We start from the raw sequence: 17,278 nt of genomic DNA, 5'->3' as shown, positions 1-17,278 counted from the left end.
GGGGCAAAAACTAGGAGATAAGATAAAGATAAATAGCAAGTAGATAGCACCAGTGTAAACCTTGAAGGCAATAAGTGGCAGGAGTTCTAGAACATTCCAGTGTGGCTTCATGGTGCAAGGATAGAGCAGGTGGGTCAAGAAGGCTGAGTTTAGAGTGATGGGAGGGGGAAAAGGTGGTCAAGGAGAAGACTCAGCATGAGAATTTGCCTCACGCAAAAGCAGAGAGGCATGACAGGGCCTGGGGGTCTGGGGGCTGGTGAGTCATTCAGAGCCACTGGCCAGTAATAGCAAGAATCCAGTATCTTCGTGTAGTATTTCACAGTTCACAGAGCACTGTCATCTCTGCTTTCCCACCGACTCTTCTTAACTGCCAGCTGCAGTGGGCACTGTGGTCCCCATTTTAGAGATGATCACTGAGCTCAGAGAGTAGCAGGGCCAGAGAAGAGCTGTTATGTGCTCCAAGATCTTCTGGCTTCAACTTCTGGGCACTTTGTTCTATTTCACTGTATCAGGTATCTTTGGCAGCAAGCAACAGAAACATAGTTCAACACCGTTGAGCAAAATAGGTGTTTTTTGACTTATGTAAATGAAAAGTCTAGGTATGGACATCCAGTATGGCTGGATCCAGGTCCTCAAATGGTCCCATGGGAACTCTGGATCTGTATTTCTCAGTATTGACGTCATTCTCATGCAGGCTCTCTCTAAGAGGTGACAAAGAGAGCTACCCACTTCCAGCAGGCACCCAAAAAAAGTATCTCTTTACTAGAGTTCTAGAAAAACTCCCAGGCTGCTCTCATTGGCTGTGCCTGGGTTGGTGTCCACCTCTGATCCATTCACCGTGGCCAGGCAGGTGGGGTGCATTACTGGCCAGGCCTGGGTCGGGTGCCCGCCCTATGGAGCAGGGGTTCGAGTCAGCTCCATTCAGACCATATAGGGGCAGCTCCAGTTTGAGGAGCTCTTTATATGAAGGCAAGGGATGCCAGGAAGACAGAAGCAGCAGATGCCTCCTCTCCGTCCCCAGGGGCCTGTGAGTCATTTGTGCAGAGCTGAGGAATTTGGAGGGATGAGGAGCCTTGAATCTGGGCAAAGGATTTTGTGCTTTGTTTATCCTGTGGTCGAGATGGACCCGCTGGGGAGGGGTGTGGCCAGAGCTGTGCCAGGCCTTGTGCTGGGGCTGGGATCACAGGGCGGACGCGCTAGGGAGTGGCAGATACGGATGGGAGGCTGAGTCCTCAAAGTGTGATGAAGGGCTCCTGCAGGGCTTGGGGCCAGGCGAGATCAGTGTTCCTTAAAGCAGATTGAAGTGGTCTTTGCCCCATTATTTTATTTTAATAGTGATGTTATTCATTTTAAAGTGTTTTGGGAAAAAAAAATACACAATAATGGATATTATTGCTTAGGACGAGGTTGGAGTTAAATTTTTAAGTGAATTCATTTATAGGGAACCCATTAAATAAATAACAGTACACATGATCTACAAATATGGCCAACATTTAGAAAGGGAGAAATTTTGGGACCTCTTGGCTAGATCACTCTGAGGCCCCTCCATTTCTGATGCTCTGAGTGCATGTCAATCACGGCTGTTTCTTGAGTGTGTACATGTCAGGGGTCATGCTCAGAGCTTTCTGCAAGTCGCTGCCTTGAATTCTCGCAAGAATCCTGGAAGTGGGCTTTACCATCTCTGCAAGGCTCAGAGAGGGGAAGTGATGGGCCCGGAGCCACACGGCTGGTAATCTGAACCTCTCTGTGCCCTTCCCCGCTGCCCGCTTGGTGACTTGTCAGGGAGCTCAGGGGGAGCTCTTGATGGGGCCAGAGCAGGATCTGGGGGAACCCAGGCCTTCCCACGTGGGCTCAGGGATGGTATCTGGAAGAAACCGTGCGTGTGACTTGGTCCTTGGGTGGGTCATCCCACTAGGCTCCAGTTCCAGCTACACCCCTGTCCGTGGGGGTGGTCTGGAGAGTCTCCGGGGCCTGGGCGGGTGGACCCACTGGCCTGTGGTTGGCACCTCCCCAGGCAGCCACAGAGCTGGGGGTGTAGCAGGCAAAGTGCCAGCTAGAGCCTGACTTTGCCACGTGATGGGTTGCTCCTCTGCCCAAGGCACCAAAGTCCACTCACCCCAGATGGGCTCATTCTGTTCTCCAAAGACGTCTCTTCTCCATCTCATCCAGAATCGGCAAGTCCAGGTCACCTTCATTTGTTCGAGCCGGAGTTCCCAGTGTGCTCCCTAGTGGGCTAACCTGGGCTTTGGATTGAGTAGGAAGGCTCATTATTGGGCTAACCTTATCTTAGTCTTCAGTAGGGGTCTCCTTTGTGCGCTGATCTTGAATTTGTTATTCAGTAAGAAGCCAATTTATTGGGCTAACGTCAGCACGAGTATTTCACGGGAAGGAGGACTCAAGATTGCTGCTCGTCAAACACCACTTTCCAAACCAGCTTCCCCTCCCGCCCTCCTCCCCACTCCCTCCTTCTCTTTTAGATGGATAAATGCCCACATTTAATTCCACACACGAAGCTGCTTCAGTAGGCTTGGGAGGGGCAGAGGAGCAGCGAGCTCCTCCCTCTCTGAATTCACCTCTCATTTGTGACTGTTAAGGGTGACAGGAAGAAGGTGGGGGAAGTGGGGAGGGTCCCGAGGGGCAAATCAGCCACGTCTAGGGGCAGGAATCCTTAGGAGTGTCCATGGGCTCCTCAAACTCTTGTTTTTCCGAGACAAATCCAGGAATCTGAGGCAAGTCTTCCAAGGAGGGAGTGGGGACCAGAGGGAGGCTGTCCTTTGGTCCCCAGGCCTGGGCCCACCCCTCGCTGTGCGTCTCTTCCAGGCCCCGGGAGTCAGCATGCTTCGTGTCTGGGCCACCCCTTGGATCCTGCTGATGCTCCAGGGTGGTGAGTAGCTGCCCCACCGTCCACAGATGGGGAGGGGCCGGGCTGGCCTGGGGGCTCCAGGGCACGGCTAGAGGCCACAGGGTGGGGGTCTATGGCGTCTGTCCACTGGAGGCCGACACAGGTTGAGTAGCCAGCTCTCCATTAACCAGAACCCCTCCAACCAGAGAGCTCCATTAGCCAGAGCGCTTCACGCGAGTCTCAAGTGGCCCAGCCCACTGGCCTAGGTCTGCACGGCTCAGCAGCGGGATGAGAGACTTCATCCTTCAGATCCACGGCTCTCTGCCTTGGCTGGTTCCCGACGCTCAGAGTGAGGAAGTCCTGCCTTTGGTCTAACCTCAGTTTGTCCTCGTGGAATGACTCTCCTACACATTTTTCAACAATCCCTGGATCCTCAGCAGGCACTGAGGTTCCTCAGAGGGAGGAGACAGGAGGTGCAGACAAAAGTAGCCAAAACCTGGGAAGGTGGCCCCTGGAGGACCAGATGTTGCAATCAGAGGGAGCGATGTTAGAGACCGAGCTGGGAAAGGCCGGGAGTTAGACTTTGGGGTGCAGCCAGGGCCGGGAGATCCAGGAAGCCTTCCCCAGCAGAGGCTCGAGCCAGGCTGGACCGGGGCAGGGGCCTCGGCCGCCCCTCTGCTGCCTCATCAGCATTTCTCTCCAGTTTTTGCCAAAAGCCCCAGAGCCTCAAATAGCTCCTCCAGGAAACAGATGTCGGGCTCCTTTATTTTCCCTTTCTGAGCGACCAGCATCCCGTCCTGGCTCTGAAGGGCCTTCAGGTCACCCACCATGGTCCGCACTTCGTGGGCACAAATAACAAGCCCCTGCTGTGTCCTGGGCACTGAGCATCATCTATTCCATTCCCCCGACGGCCCCGTGCAGTCCAAGCTGCAGTGACTCCCAGTTCTCATTGAGGAAACCGAGGCTCAGAAAGGATGAGGGACAGGTCCACGGCCACACAGGCGGCCAGTGGCAGAGCTGGGACCCGATTCCCATGGTCTTAACTGCCTTGCTTTGCTGCTGTTGTGGAGTGAGTGCCCCGTGCAGGCAGCGTGGGCCGCATGGGGTGACATCACTCAGCACCCCACACCCTCCGATCTGGACAGTGTCCCCAGCTTACAAACAGGGGCTCCGGGCAGTCGTGAGTTGTGTCCTCTGTTCGTGCCTCTCACTGCCTCCTGCGCTTTGACGTCCCCAGGCAAGGGACGGCCCTGGGGCTCTCGGCCGGGGGATCGGGGTCCTGATCAGGTAACCAGGTTGTTACTCCCTCTGGTCCCTGATGCCGCCTCCATGCTAGTTCAGGGGCTGCTGTCCCCTCCCCAGTGTTTCATTCCAAGTTTGGGACACTTGCTGCCCCTGGTGGCCTTGAGCCTAGCAATGAATGGCAGGTGCTCTCGAGTTCTAGAACCCCGAGAGAATGACCAGGATATGAACTCCGAGAAGACGCAGCCACACGGTGGCTCCTGCAGCCCTGGGTTCAGGTCCTGCCACAACCAGTCCTCTATCCTCCCCAGAGTGTCTGAACTAGCCCCTCTGTGCCCACTGACAGGCCCAGTGTTCCTCCCTGAGGGAAACCTCCTCCTAGAGCAGGGCTCATTTCCGCAACTCAGATTCTTGGTAGTGTCTGCCAGAAGATCTGTGTTGAGAAGGATTCTGAGGCCACACCCAAGGGAGAGAGTGCCACAATCGATTAGCAATGTCTGCCACGTGTGTGCGGATGTGAAGAACAAGCACAGACTAGATTCGCCTTTCCTGGGTGAGGGTCTCAGCAGCCCAGACCACGAGAGACAAGAGATGTGGTGCAGTCTCAGAGCCTTGGGGTTCTCATCTATAAAATGGCAATGACAGTGGACTAAAGGATGTTTCCAGCAGCAGTGATCTTGGCTTCGAATCCAGCTTCTGAGCTAGAGTGAGGCCCAGGAAGGGAACACACCACCACCCCCTGGACCTTCATTAGTCAAGGAAAAATAAGGAAAAGCCACTAAAAACGAATCCACTTAAAAAAGGGAACAAATTTCTGGTAAACACTGGGGGGCGGGGGATAGCAGAGTTGGCACTTTATCTTACAAAACAAGACTAAACTAAAACTTCAATTTATTTTATCAAACACTTAAACAAAATTTAGAGTATGATTGTTCCATTATGTTTTTAGAACAAAGAGGGAAGTGATTAAGGTTGCGGGTGAGGGAGCATTCAACCTTCCAGCAGAACTGCTGGGCGGGCGTCACGCGTGTCACCGGGTGGTTTGGGCAGCGGGATGATACAGACATTTCTGCAAAAGTATTCAGGGCTGCTCCATTTTCTGATGTTTCCCTGCTCCCTGGAAGCGCTCCCGGCTTCACTGAGGTCCACGTCCTGTCTTGGACCAGCTGCCTTGGAGCCGAGGGCCTCTCCTTTCCCATTCCGGGGCATTTTCGGCAGAGCTCTCACTGACTTCGTGAAGCCCGACCTCCTCCCGGGATGTGCGGGTTCGCGCTGCATCGAGGGGGGTCGGGACGCACCACGCTGAGAGGGAGACAGGCCAGGAGGGATGCTGACCTGGCCGCTGGACACGAGGCTGGCGGGGAGAGCGCTGAGCGGAGGACTCACTTAGTTTCTTATGCTTCGTATTGCAAGGGTCTGGTCCCATAGCCAGCCTTGAAACTTTGGGGGCTCAAGCAAGGAATTCTCAGGTGGCAAGGACCCCTTTGCCCCAGGCCCACATCTTAGTGGCCTGTGGTCCCCATATTCATCCTGGGCCCTGGACCCCTGCTTCTACTCATCCTCCACCCCTCGAGGGGGTGAGGGAGTGGGGAGCCCCGGAGCCCCAGGCCAGCCCCTCACCAAGACCTCTGTCTCCCTGACCCTCCAGCCTGGGGCTGCTCGGACCTCGTCTGCTACACCGATTACCTCCAGACGGTCACCTGCATCCTGGAGACACGGACCCCCCACCCCGGCACGCTCATCCTCACCTGGTGAGTGGTGAGGCCTCACCAGCCCTGGGGATGTTACTTGGGGTGGGGTGGGACCGTGGGAGCCCGCAGACTGCATTGGACTTACTGTGTGCCAGGCAGGTGGTTTAGCAATAAAAATAATAGCTGCCACTTCCTGGAGGCTCACTCAGTGATTTCACCAACAGCATTTGGTTTCACCCCAAGAAAGACTGTGAGCTGGCAATCACCGTGCCCTTCTTACGGGACTTGCAGTTGAGAGGCCTCAGGGTAGCTCTGTCCAGCTCCAAAGGCCGTACACTCTCGTCCACACAGGCCTGACTGTGGTTTTGAAACCCCAAGACAGCCAGACTCCCATGTGATTTTTCTGAGTACTTAGTACATGCCAGGCACCCTGCTATGTGACTTCCAGTGCTCACAATTACTACTCTCATTTTACAAATGAGGACACAGGTTAGGAGAAGTTATGCAACTTGTCCAAGGTCACACAGCCAGTGAATGGTGGACCTGGGATTCAAACACAGGCAGCCTGACTCCAAAATCCATGGGCCTGTATTAGTCCATATTATTAAAGAAAAAGTTATTCATGACACTTGTTAGAGAGTGGTGAGGCAGACTTTATTCAGGCCATCATGATAGGTGCAAGGATCACTGCATGGGGTTTTGCAGTTAGGGGAGGGATTGAGATCAACCCCAATTACAACAAGGAAAATTGGGAATTTATAGCCAAGTGGCAGAGTGGGGGTCAGTGGATGGAAAATTACTAGGAGGAAATATCAGGGTGAGGGGGGTTCTGGCTAAAGCAACCTAACAGGATTCTTGCTGAAGGCAGCTGGGTGATCAGGCATCACCTGGGGGCTGGGGGGGGATGAGGGACCCGATCGGATATCGAGGGTGGGGGATTCTGGCTAAACTGACTCAGCAGGGTTCTTGCTAAAATTAGACAATGCAGAGACCAGCATGGAAGCCCAAAAGCCAGGGCCTAGTTGAAAAGAGAGCTCAGAGGAGCCTGCGTGGAGTTTGGTCAAGGAGAGACTCCGTCAACATGCTGCTCAGGATAAAGAGTAGCTGGCTTTCATTCAGTCATCATCAATTCATTCATTCATTCATTCGTTCGTTCAGAACACATTGATTAAGCTCCTACTAGACACTTGTAGTCACTGTGGGCTCAGCAGAGCCCAAGACCGACAAGGTCCCGGATGTCCTGGAGCTGACGTACGGCAGTGGGGAACGGCTGGGATACAGACGATAAACATGTGAACGAACGACAGGATGCTTTCTGATGTGGATGAGTGCTGTAGAGCACCGGATCCTGGACCATGGGTAGAGAGCGAGTGCCAGGGGGAGGGTCTGTCTTAGCCGGGGGGCCAGGGCAGACCTCTCTGCACGAGAAGCAGGCACCAGTGAGCTGGGGAAGGGTGTTCCAGGCAGAGGGCACTGCACGTGCAAAGGTCCCGAGAGGGGAAGAGCTGGTGAGCATGAGGAATAATGAGGAAGTCCGTGTGCCCGGAGCCGAGTGAGTCAGCATGAGGGAGAATAATAAGCGAAGACGGCGGGAGGTCAGCAGGGGCCAGATTTTATCGTGTGGATGGTGAGAATCCACTGGAGGGTTTCAGGCATGGGGGTGACGGGGAGTTTTTAAGGTCCCCCTGGCTGCTGTGCAGGAGGGATAGATGGCAGGGAGGGCAGGCAAGGCAGGGACACCACCAGACAGCCATTACAGCAGTCCAGGCCCGAGGCTTGGAGATCGTTTATTCAGCAGAAGTTTCTAGTCCAGCAAATATTTAGCAGAGAACTGAGTCCACACTCATGTTGGCCCTGGAGGGTGGTCATGTTCAGAGCCTGAAGATGTAGGTAGGGAAATAAATATCTGATGGACTCCTATACATACTTCCAAACCCATTATTTCTGCCCAGTGGGAGTTACAAAGCCAGAGCATACCAGTAGCCTCCTGGGAAGTTCCCCTAGAGCAGGATGAGGTTCATTTGGCTCTTATCTTGGCTCTCAGCACAGGCACTTACTAAGTATTCAGTGAGTGTTAGACAGAAGGAGGGCAGGAAAGAGACCTGAAATGCTCAGCCCACTTCCTCTAGGCCAGTGATCCAGTTGATGAAACTGACAGGGACAGATTTAGTCTCGGTTCAGGCAAGAATGGCCCAAATTTCAAAAGTTGAGAGTTGCTGCCCTAAATGAGGTGGTGAGTTCCTGGTCCCTTGGAGGCATGCAAGCTGAGCCAGGACACAATCCATCAGGGATGCTCCAGGGAGGGCATACCCACCCTGCCTCAAATCCCTCCTGGCCCCATGATTCTGGGCTTCTGCCCTGGCCCTGTGCCCTAAGCCCCTCGGGCCTCCAGCTATGACCGCTGTTCCGTCCCTGAAGGCAAGACCTGTACGGAGAGCTGGAGGACGAGGTCACCTCCTGCAGCCTCCGCCCGTCCACCCACAACGCCACGCACGCCGAGTACACGTGCCACATGGAGGTGTTCCACTTCATGGCCGACGACGTTTTCACCGTCAACACGACAGACCAGTCCGGCAACCACTCCCAGGAGTGTGGCAGCTTTGTCCTGGCGAAGAGCAGTGAGTACCCCGTGGCCCCCAGGGGCTGGGCCCCGTCTCCCTGGGCCACCAGCCCCCCATCAGAGTTGACCCCTCCTCCGCCCTCACGGCTCCTAGAGTTCTGTGCTTCAGATGCTCTGCTGCTCCCGAAGGTGACGGGGTGACAGCTAGGTTTGGCCTTCCCCAGAGAGGCAGCAGAGGTGTGAGAAGAGGCTGGACGGGCACCCAACACCAGTGCCTGCCTGTGACCTCGGACTGGTTCCCTATTTGTAGAGTGAGGGCCCTTTGAACCCTGACCTTCTGGGATTCTGTCTCTGTTACGAGGTGGGTGGGGACAACGAGAGTCACAAGAGAAAAACCTCTCTGAGCTTTCTCCCTTTCCTGAGCTCCAGTGAGGCCCGGAATTTCCCTCCAGGCTGGATGGAGGGGGAGTCCAGGGGCAGGAGGGGCGTGGCTGGTGGAAGCCGTTGTCTCTGGGGGTCCAGAACCAGGGCAGGGTGCAGCCTTTAGTGTGTGTGTGTGTGTGTGTGTGTGTGTATGTGTGTGTGAACCCAAGTGGCGTGTCCAGCGAGGGGGTGAGAGGCCGGTGCCCAGAGGCATGCAAACACAGACTGCAAAGAGAGTCCTGCCCCTGGGAAGGCCCAGCCCTGGAGGTTTGGGAGTTTCTGTCCCTGAGTCCCAGCGGTGGGGCAAGCAGATATGAGAGTGTCTGTCATTCACACTCTGGGGGCGCAGGTTTGCACCCCTTTGCTGAGGGGGTGTTGCACCACAGAGGGTGTGAGTGAAGCTTCACACACACCTATGCACACTCAGACTCTCTCACACACACACACTCATAAATACATCTGCAAATGCATGGATGTCCCATCACCGCCTGGCCTAGATAGCACGGACACTGATGCCCACGTTCTCTCTCACACACCTGCACACGCACACACATGCATGGACACAGGCTCACTCAGCCGTTTGGATCCCAGCGTGGCGAGCTCACGGGGCAGGCAGCACCCTTGCCCTTATCCTGCAGGGAGAGCGCAGGGCAGAGAAGGGGCTGCTCCAAGCCACATTTCTCTCTGGCCCCACCCCCAACCCTCCCTGTCAAGGTCCGAGGCCAGGCCTGTGCCCAGATGGGGCAGGAAGCGGTGTTCTGCTCCCCCAGCCCCACCCGGGCCCTTCCTGCTCCTGGCCCCGGGCCTCCCTGGGCTGCGCAGCCCCCATCCCTGACCTGGGCTCCCCAAACGTCTCCCAAGTTCCTCCCAAATTGGTCCTCACCACCAGCCAAGGCCACACAGGGAAGCGGAGAACCAGGCCTCCAGCGGCCTGGGGAAGAGAGAAGCGCGCTTAGGAACTATCCAGAACAAAAGGACCCATCGCTGAATCAGCAACAATAACACACTGACCAAGGCCCCCACGAACCTCCCCCTTCAGGACACAGTGCAGGGTCGGGAGCAGCTGCAGAGTTCCTTTCTGGAACCCCTGAAAAGTTCATTTGTTGATTTAAAATATTCCTGAGGGCCTACTGTGTGCGGGCTCTGTCCTAGGAGCTACGGGCGCAGCATTGACGGCGGGGGGTGGGGGGGTGGGGACAAAACCTCTGCCGCCGGGACCTAAGATCCCAGAAAGGGGCGATGGTGAAGAGGACCACAGCGGGAGATGCAGAGAACGTGAGATGGAGGCACACAGAGCAGAGAAAACGGGTGGGGTGTGGGGCCTGTGCCTTCTCTCTAATGCTAACACAGCACAGTTATTTGGTTCCCTGAAGTGACCTCCTTCTGCTACTTAGTTTCGTTCCCGGGAATTTTCACCCCACACGATAGGAACGGGGGCCCTTTCCAGGAGAGAGAGTGAAGACTCATAACACGTCGTGTCCTGCTCAAGTTCATAAACAAACTTGGGACGGAGCAGAACAAGCGGTTGTGACCTTTGCCTGGGGGTCCCCAGAGGGCGTGGTGTTGTGGCTCTGGCATTTTCCAGAAGATGTCTGTGAGAGGAGAACCGTAGCACCAACCTCACAGGCCACTGCGGGCTGTCAAACTGCTCAGTGCAGAGTGGCCCAGCTGGCACTCACTCGTGGCGGCTTTCATCATTGGCATTAATTAATGATAAATCATCGGCATGAATGCTAATTAGAGTCTTTTGATGTCTCTGGGAAGCTGGAGTTAAAAAAAAATGATGCCATCATTTAGAACAGAAACAGAGAACAAGTGGGTCTGGTTACACGTTGCTTAGAAAGTTTCTGGATTAGTAGCTGACTTGAACATTTGAGAGATTTCCCACAATAATCTGGATTTCCAGGTTGTCGGTTTTTGGCCCTGGCCGCCCTGCTCTGCGTTCCTGCCCGGCCTGTCTGGCGGTGGCCCCCTTCAGACCGGGAGGGCTCTTTATTTCCTCTGTCCCCAAACCTGCTCACCAGCTTCTGTTACCTGCCTGCCCCTGATTTGCAACCCCAATCTAGTCTAAATCTCTCGTTTCTCGGATGAGTAAACTGAGGCCCGGAGACACGGGATCCTCGCCCAGAGTCACGTGGGGTTACCAATCCTGATCCCATCCACGGTGGGTCGGGTGAAGGGGAACTTCCTGTCACTGCGTCCTTGTCAGCTGCTGCAAAATCTCACCCCGTTTTATCTTTCTGGCTTTTTCCTTTAAGTCAAGCCATCTCCCCCTTTCAACGTGACCGTGACCTTCTCGGGACGTTATAACATCTCCTGGAGCTCCAACTACGATTCCTACGCACTCAAGGGCAAGCTCCAGTATGAGCTGCAGTACCGGAGGCGAGGAGAACCCCGGGCTCTGGTGAGGCACGTGGGGAGCAGACGGGAGGGCAGGAGGGGCCGTGCAGAGCGTCCAGGTTGGGGGGTGGGTCTGAGAGACAGGTGAGCTTGTAATTCACAGCCAAGAATGCAAACCAAGGACACACCAAGATGGAAGCTCTCCCTTACACTAGCCCACTTGGCGCTGCCCTCTCCCCTTTTCTCCATGGGGTAGGAGACCCCTTAAAATTCTTTTCTTCCTGTCCTGTTTCCTCCCGTCAGCATGCCAGAGAGGAAGGGATTGGCACCTCGCCAGATGCCACCTCGAGTCTAGTACAGTCACAATAGAGGAAGTTTCAGAAATGGCCAATCTGGAACCTTCCCACTCTGCTTAGAATGGCCAGCGTTAAAGAGTTCCAGAAGTAAACCAATAACTAAGAAAGTCTGATGTTAGAGGGGCCATTGTTTTAAATATGAAGTCTTCTGGAGGTGTCCTTTGTTTAGAGTGTTGGAGAGTTCCTGAATGCCCCACTATTTAGAACAGTCTCAGCTGAAGAGTTCTAGAATTATCCATCCTTTAGAATGGCTGCAGTTGAAGATTTTATTAAATGCTGTTGTGTAGACTGTCCCCAGTGGAAGACTTCCAGAAACACCCACTATTGAGAATGCCCAGTGGTAAAGAATTCCAGATGTGTCCACTGTCTGGGATGCTGCCAGTTCAAGATTCCCAGGAGTGTCCATTGCTGCTTCTGGGACATTCCCCAGCCCAGCAGGGAGGGTCCCCTGCCAGGACTGTGCGTGGGTGAGCTGGGATGAGAGAGAAACAGAACAGAGCACTCATCATAGACAATGCTGAGGCAGTGCCCATGGCTCTGTGCTGCCCACACTGGGGTGGCCGGAACTCAGGCCTGGGCCTGATTCTTGTGGAGGCAGCAGAGACTTTCAGGAGAAGCTCAGCCCCGTTCATGGGGGCTGGTAAGGGGTGGTCCTGCTGGAGGCGGAGGCTGGCCTGGCTGATCCTGACCCAGGGCATCCTTCCATGTGCGCAGAGTCCAGGGAGAAAGCTGATCTCGGTGGACTCGAGCAGTGTCTCCCTCCTTCCCTTGGAGTTCCAAGAAGACTCGAGCTACGAGCTGCAGGTGCGGGCAGGGCCCCAGCCCGGGTCCTCCTATGAGGGGACCTGGAGTGAATGGAGTGACCCAGTCATCTTTCAGACCCAGCCGGAAGGTAGGTGTGGAGCTGGGGTGGACACCCCACTCCTTGTACCAAATCTTGTCCTAGTCCAGCCGCCCTGAGCCCTGAGATTTCCCGCATGGCTGAAGGTATCCGCTCGGTCCGCATCCCCGGTTGTAGCCATTCCATGACTCCTATGGAGCCCCTGCTGACCAGCCCCTGCGTTGGGTGCCAGGTGCTTCTCCCGGCAGGGCATTGGATCCTCCTGATAACTCTGTGAAGTGGAGATCATTACCCCCATTTTGCAGATGAGAAAACGGAGGCTCAATGAGATGAAGTCGCTTGCCTGGGTGGGGGTGGGAGCAGGATTTGAACCCAGATCCATCTCACTTCAAGGTACCAGCAGCCTTCCTACCCCTGTCCACTCTACCCTAGACCCACTGCCCACCACACCCTCTCCCCGTGGGCTCTAATAGAGGCTGGTTCGACTTGATCCAGTGTTTGCTTCCTTCCCAGAGAGAAAAGGAGGCTGGCGCACTGACCTGCTGTATCTCCTCCTGATCCTCGTGCCTCCCATCCTTGTCTTCTTAGGCCTGAAGATCCACCTGCCTTGGAGGTAAGGCCAGGGATTCAGGGAGGCAGGGAGGGGGTCCGCCTGGGCCACAGCCCCTGTATGACCCACCTAGGGTTGGGGGACACAGCTGTCATCGTGACAGTGATAGTAACAGTGACGGTGATAATAAACAGCTCCCGTTTGCCACGTGCTGGGCACAACGCAGAGCACTCACTTTACCGTCACAGCAGCCCTATGAGCTGGATACACACCAATTACCTCCATTTGACAAATAGGGAAGCTAAGACACAGAGCCGTCGAGGAACTTGCCCAAAGTCACACAGCTGTGAAATGGAGGAGGTGGCTTTGAAGCCTGCGCTCTTAACAACCTCGGCTATGATCGTGTCCAGTGAATTTTAAGCTTTGAGTCCCCAGGGGCACGAGGGGTCCCAGGTGGGGGTGAAGGGGTTGGTGTGATAACCCCCGTTCCTTCTGCTTCAACCGGAGGTTTTGCCTTTATCTGTTTATGTGTTGGGTTTCTCCTTAACATTGCCATTGAGAGAAAGAGCGCTGCTGATTAAAAATAAAACGTGAACTCCCCTGGCCTTCATGAGTGCTGCTGGCTGAGGCCAGAATTGCAGCTCCTGTGTGCTGAGCCCCACTAAGTGGCAGGTGCTGGGCAGGGGCTCTGCATACCTGGCTCATCTCGTTCATCTTTATCCAGAGACTGAGGCAAAGACAGAGAAGCTTGAGGGGCGAGAGAATTGCGCTGATAACAGAGATATTGCGAGCACCCTGGTGTCGGGTGCTGGTTCCCTCCCTGGTCCTGCCCACAGCCCTGTGGAGTCTTTGCCCATCCCCTGTTGTAGAGCAGCAAGTCAAGGCTCAGAAGGGGCAGAATTTGCCCTGCACAGCATAGGCAGCCAAGCCCTTAAACTCCGTGCACCTTTGGGAACCTGTGGGCGAGCCTGGCTGCTCCTATTCTACAGATGTGGAAACTGAGGTCCAGGGCAGGGGGTGGGGTGGAAAGGAGGTGTCTGGGCGTGTCTGGGAGGCGCTGAGTCTCTTGCAGGACAAAGTTGGGGAGCGTCTGAGGGGGAGGCCAGGTTGCCCTCTGGGAGGTGTGGGGGCTCACCTCCGTTCTGCCCTCTCAGGCTGTGGAAGAAGGTGTGGGTGCAGGTGCCCAGCCCAGAGAAGTTCTTCCAGCCCCTGTACATGGGCCACAGCGGAGACTTCAAGGTGAGTACCCCCACTCGGTGACGAGCCCCCCGAGCCTCTTAGCCTCTCCCGGAGCCCACCTCCAGCCTCGCATCAGGACCCCAGCCCCCCTACAGGCCCGAGCACCCAGGTCCCAGCCAGGCCTGCGCCAGCCCTCATTCTCTGTGTCTGCAAAGTGCAGGACATAATCCCCGTGGGGCAGGGTTGGCATAAGAATCAAACAAGATTGTGCAGCATTTCTCAACCTACGGAGCCAGACTGGGAGAGGACGTGAGCCAGGTGGTCCCTCGAGCCACAGACTCGCCTCCTTAGAAGCCCTTGATATGGGGCAGAGAGGGGGTGGGTTCTAGGAAGGATATGGCCCTGCCTGCAAAACACACCAAGCCCCTGCCAAGTCCAACCACCGCCACCACCTGCTGCCACCCACAGGGTTCTCTGTGCCCGACACCCACCCAGGGGCGGGAGGGGCTGCTACAGAGAGGGTGTGGTGACGGCCAGGAGTGGTGGCCCACCTGCTCCAGCCGAGCCTGGAAGTCAGGAAATGTGGACTAGAGCATTGATTGAGCTCCTGCTGTCTGCCTGGCGCTGCGCTGAGCGCCATCTGCCCCTCCACCCCTTCCATCCTCGCAGCAGCCCCTGCGGGCTGGTTGCTCCCTCGTCCCCAGGGTGCCCACGAGGAGATGAGGCTCAGAGCAGGGAAGTGGCTTTAGTGGGGCTGGGGAGGAGCCTGGACTCCAGCCCACACGGGAAGGACCCTTTCCTCTTTCCTCTGCACCTTCCCTGAAGCTCAAATAGCACATCTATTTTGGTTCATTTTACCAATACTCACATGGCATTTGCTGTGTACCAGGCACTCTGCCGGGAGCTTCATAGATATTAACTCATTTAGTTTAAGTACCTGTGGGTACTACTGTGGAGTGGGTACTACTAGCAGGCCCATTTTACAGATGAGGAAACTGAGGCCTGGAGAGGGTAAATAACTGGCTCAAGGCCGCACAGCTAAGTGACTTCAAATCAGTGGTGTTGGCCACTTCAGGGTTCTGAGATGAGCTTGCCAAGGAGGATGGGCCCAAACTGGGCGAGTCTGGTCCTCAGGGATTTTCTCTGCTGATCGGATGGAGCCCCTGTGTAACCCCTGACAGGTGAGGGCACGGGGACCCACTGCCTGGGTCCATCATCCCCCCACATCCCAGGCACGTGGGATGCAGAGGCCTTTCCAGGCGGCTTCCTAATTCATTTCGTTAATAAACATTGACTGGCACCTCCTGTGTGCCAGGCACTGTGGGAGCCTCTGGGGATCCAGGTGTGACCAGGAGAATTGGGCCTCTACCCTGGCCGAGTGTCCCTTCTGGTGGGCACACAAGCAGGAAAATTCTGGGCTTCAAGAAACGTCCTGAAGGAAATAAAACAGGGGATCTGGTGGGGCCTCTGTCACTCAGACCTCAGGCCCTCCTGCCCCCGTGTCCCCACAACTCGGCAGTCTCGGCCCCTGTACCCACACAGACCCCCGGCCATGGAGCCACCCATTGTCTGAGCTGGCAGGCTACTGAGGGCAGTGGCTCCCTGCTACAGGTGGGGAAACTGAGGCCCAGGGAGGAAGGGACAATGGTGGGGACCGTCCCTGATCCCCTCATCTCTTTTTATCTTCTGGCGTCTTTCTCGCTTGCTGTCTCTTTGTCTCGTCTCTCCATCTCTGTCTGTCTGTTGATACCCCGCCTAGCCCCACGCCCAATCCATGACTCTCCCTGTTCTCTCTCACAGAAATGGGTGGGCTCGCCCGTCACTGCCTCCAGCCTGGAGCTGGGACCCTGGAGCCCAGGGGCGTCCTCGTCCCTGGAGGTGCACAGCTGCTGCCCACCGCAGAGTGCCACCAAGGGGCTGCAGCCCACGTCGCTGCCGGAGCTGGCAGACCTGGTGGAAGCCGACGGGGTGCCCGAGCCAGGGTCCTGGGGCCCAGCGCCCTCCATGGCCAGCAGCTTGGGCTGTTCAGTTTACAGCCAGGAGAGGGACCGGCCGTACGGCCTGGTATCCATCGACACGGTCACCGTGGTGGACGCAGAGGGGACATGTGCCTGGCCCTGTACCTGTGGGGATGACGGCTACCCAGCTCTGAACCTGGATGCCAATCTGGAGCCTGGCCCCAGCGCTGAGGACCCGCTCTTGGGCACAGGTGCCACAGTCCTGTCCTGTGGCTGCGTCTCGGCCGGAGGCCCTGCCGGGCTGGGTGGCCCCCTGGGCAGCCTCCTTGACAGGCTAAAGCTGCCCCTTGAAGATGAGGCAGGTTGGGTCCCGGGGCCGCCCTGGGGTGGCGGGCCACCCCAAGAGGTGTCTGACAGCGAGGCGGGCTCGCCCCCAGCCGGCCTGGACATGGACACGTTTGACAGCGGCTTCGCAGGCTCTGACTGCGGCAGCCCTGTGGAGTGTGACTTTGCCAGCCCCAGGGATGAAGGGCCCCCCCGGAGCTACCTCCGCCAGTGGGTGATCATGGCCCCTTCTCCTGCGGGACCCGGATCCCAGGCCAGCTAGTGAGCCGGCTGTGCCACTGTGGGGCCCCTGAGCCTGCTGTTTACCACGTGCAGGTGGGGCTCAGGCGCACACCAGTGTGTCTGCACGTGTGAGCAGCACACGTGCTGGTGGACATGGAGCATGCCCATGGTGATGCCATGTGCCCAAGGCCACCCGTGGGCCTGGCCTGTGAGAGCTACCGTGGCCCGAAGGTGAGCAGCGCATGTGCCTGTGTGCACACGGCGACGGCCTCCCTCCCTTCCAGCCACATGGGTCGCTCCGGGCCACGTGCTGAGAGGCTGGTCCAGCGCTCCCCACAGGGCCTGCTGGGACCTGGGCGCTGCCTGTGACAGACACCAAGCCCAGCCCTCCAGTTCCTGTGCCCCCAGGAGCTGCAAGAAGTCCATGCTGTTCCTTGTCACCTTTCAGGGGGAGGGGAAAGGGATGGAGCAAGCCCACGGTGACCCTAGGGGTGGGAAGATTTGGGGGGCCCCGTGGACCTAGATCTGAATTCTGACTCTGACACCTCCTGGCTGTGCCACCTGGGGTGAGTCGCTTCCCCTCTCTGGGCTGGGACTTCCTGTCCAGACAGTGGGGATGGCCTGACCTACCTCGGGGAGAAGTCGGCGAGGTCGCCCACATACAGTGTGCAGCCCAGAGCAGACCCTCCATAAACGTCAGCTTCCTTCCTTCCTTCCGCGGCCAGGACC

General features: G+C 56.5%; 1 protein-coding gene across 1 annotated transcript in view; it reads left to right on the top strand.

Annotated features, from left to right (window-relative positions):
- Nucleotides 1-17,049, top strand: part of IL21R (interleukin 21 receptor) — a 35,336-nt gene extending 18,287 nt beyond the window's left edge. The window contains exons 3-10 of the mRNA XM_058569801.1: nucleotides 2,821-2,884; nucleotides 5,733-5,835; nucleotides 8,194-8,393; nucleotides 11,017-11,162; nucleotides 12,169-12,346; nucleotides 12,809-12,908; nucleotides 14,000-14,084; nucleotides 15,825-17,049. Coding sequence (XP_058425784.1) covers nucleotides 2,836-2,884; nucleotides 5,733-5,835; nucleotides 8,194-8,393; nucleotides 11,017-11,162; nucleotides 12,169-12,346; nucleotides 12,809-12,908; nucleotides 14,000-14,084; nucleotides 15,825-16,589 — 1,626 coding nt within the window. The 5' untranslated portion in view covers nucleotides 2,821-2,835 and the 3' untranslated portion in view covers nucleotides 16,590-17,049. The remainder of the gene's footprint in view (nucleotides 1-2,820; nucleotides 2,885-5,732; nucleotides 5,836-8,193; nucleotides 8,394-11,016; nucleotides 11,163-12,168; nucleotides 12,347-12,808; nucleotides 12,909-13,999; nucleotides 14,085-15,824) is intronic.
- Nucleotides 17,050-17,278: the final 229 nt, after the last annotated feature.

This window comes from Diceros bicornis, chromosome 26 (assembly GCF_020826845.1).
Source record: "Diceros bicornis minor isolate mBicDic1 chromosome 26, mDicBic1.mat.cur, whole genome shotgun sequence".
In the NCBI taxonomy this organism is placed as follows: Eukaryota; Metazoa; Chordata; class Mammalia; order Perissodactyla; family Rhinocerotidae; genus Diceros; species Diceros bicornis.
Note: the sequence above shows the minus strand (reverse complement) of the source record. Positions and strands in the feature narration are given on the sequence as shown.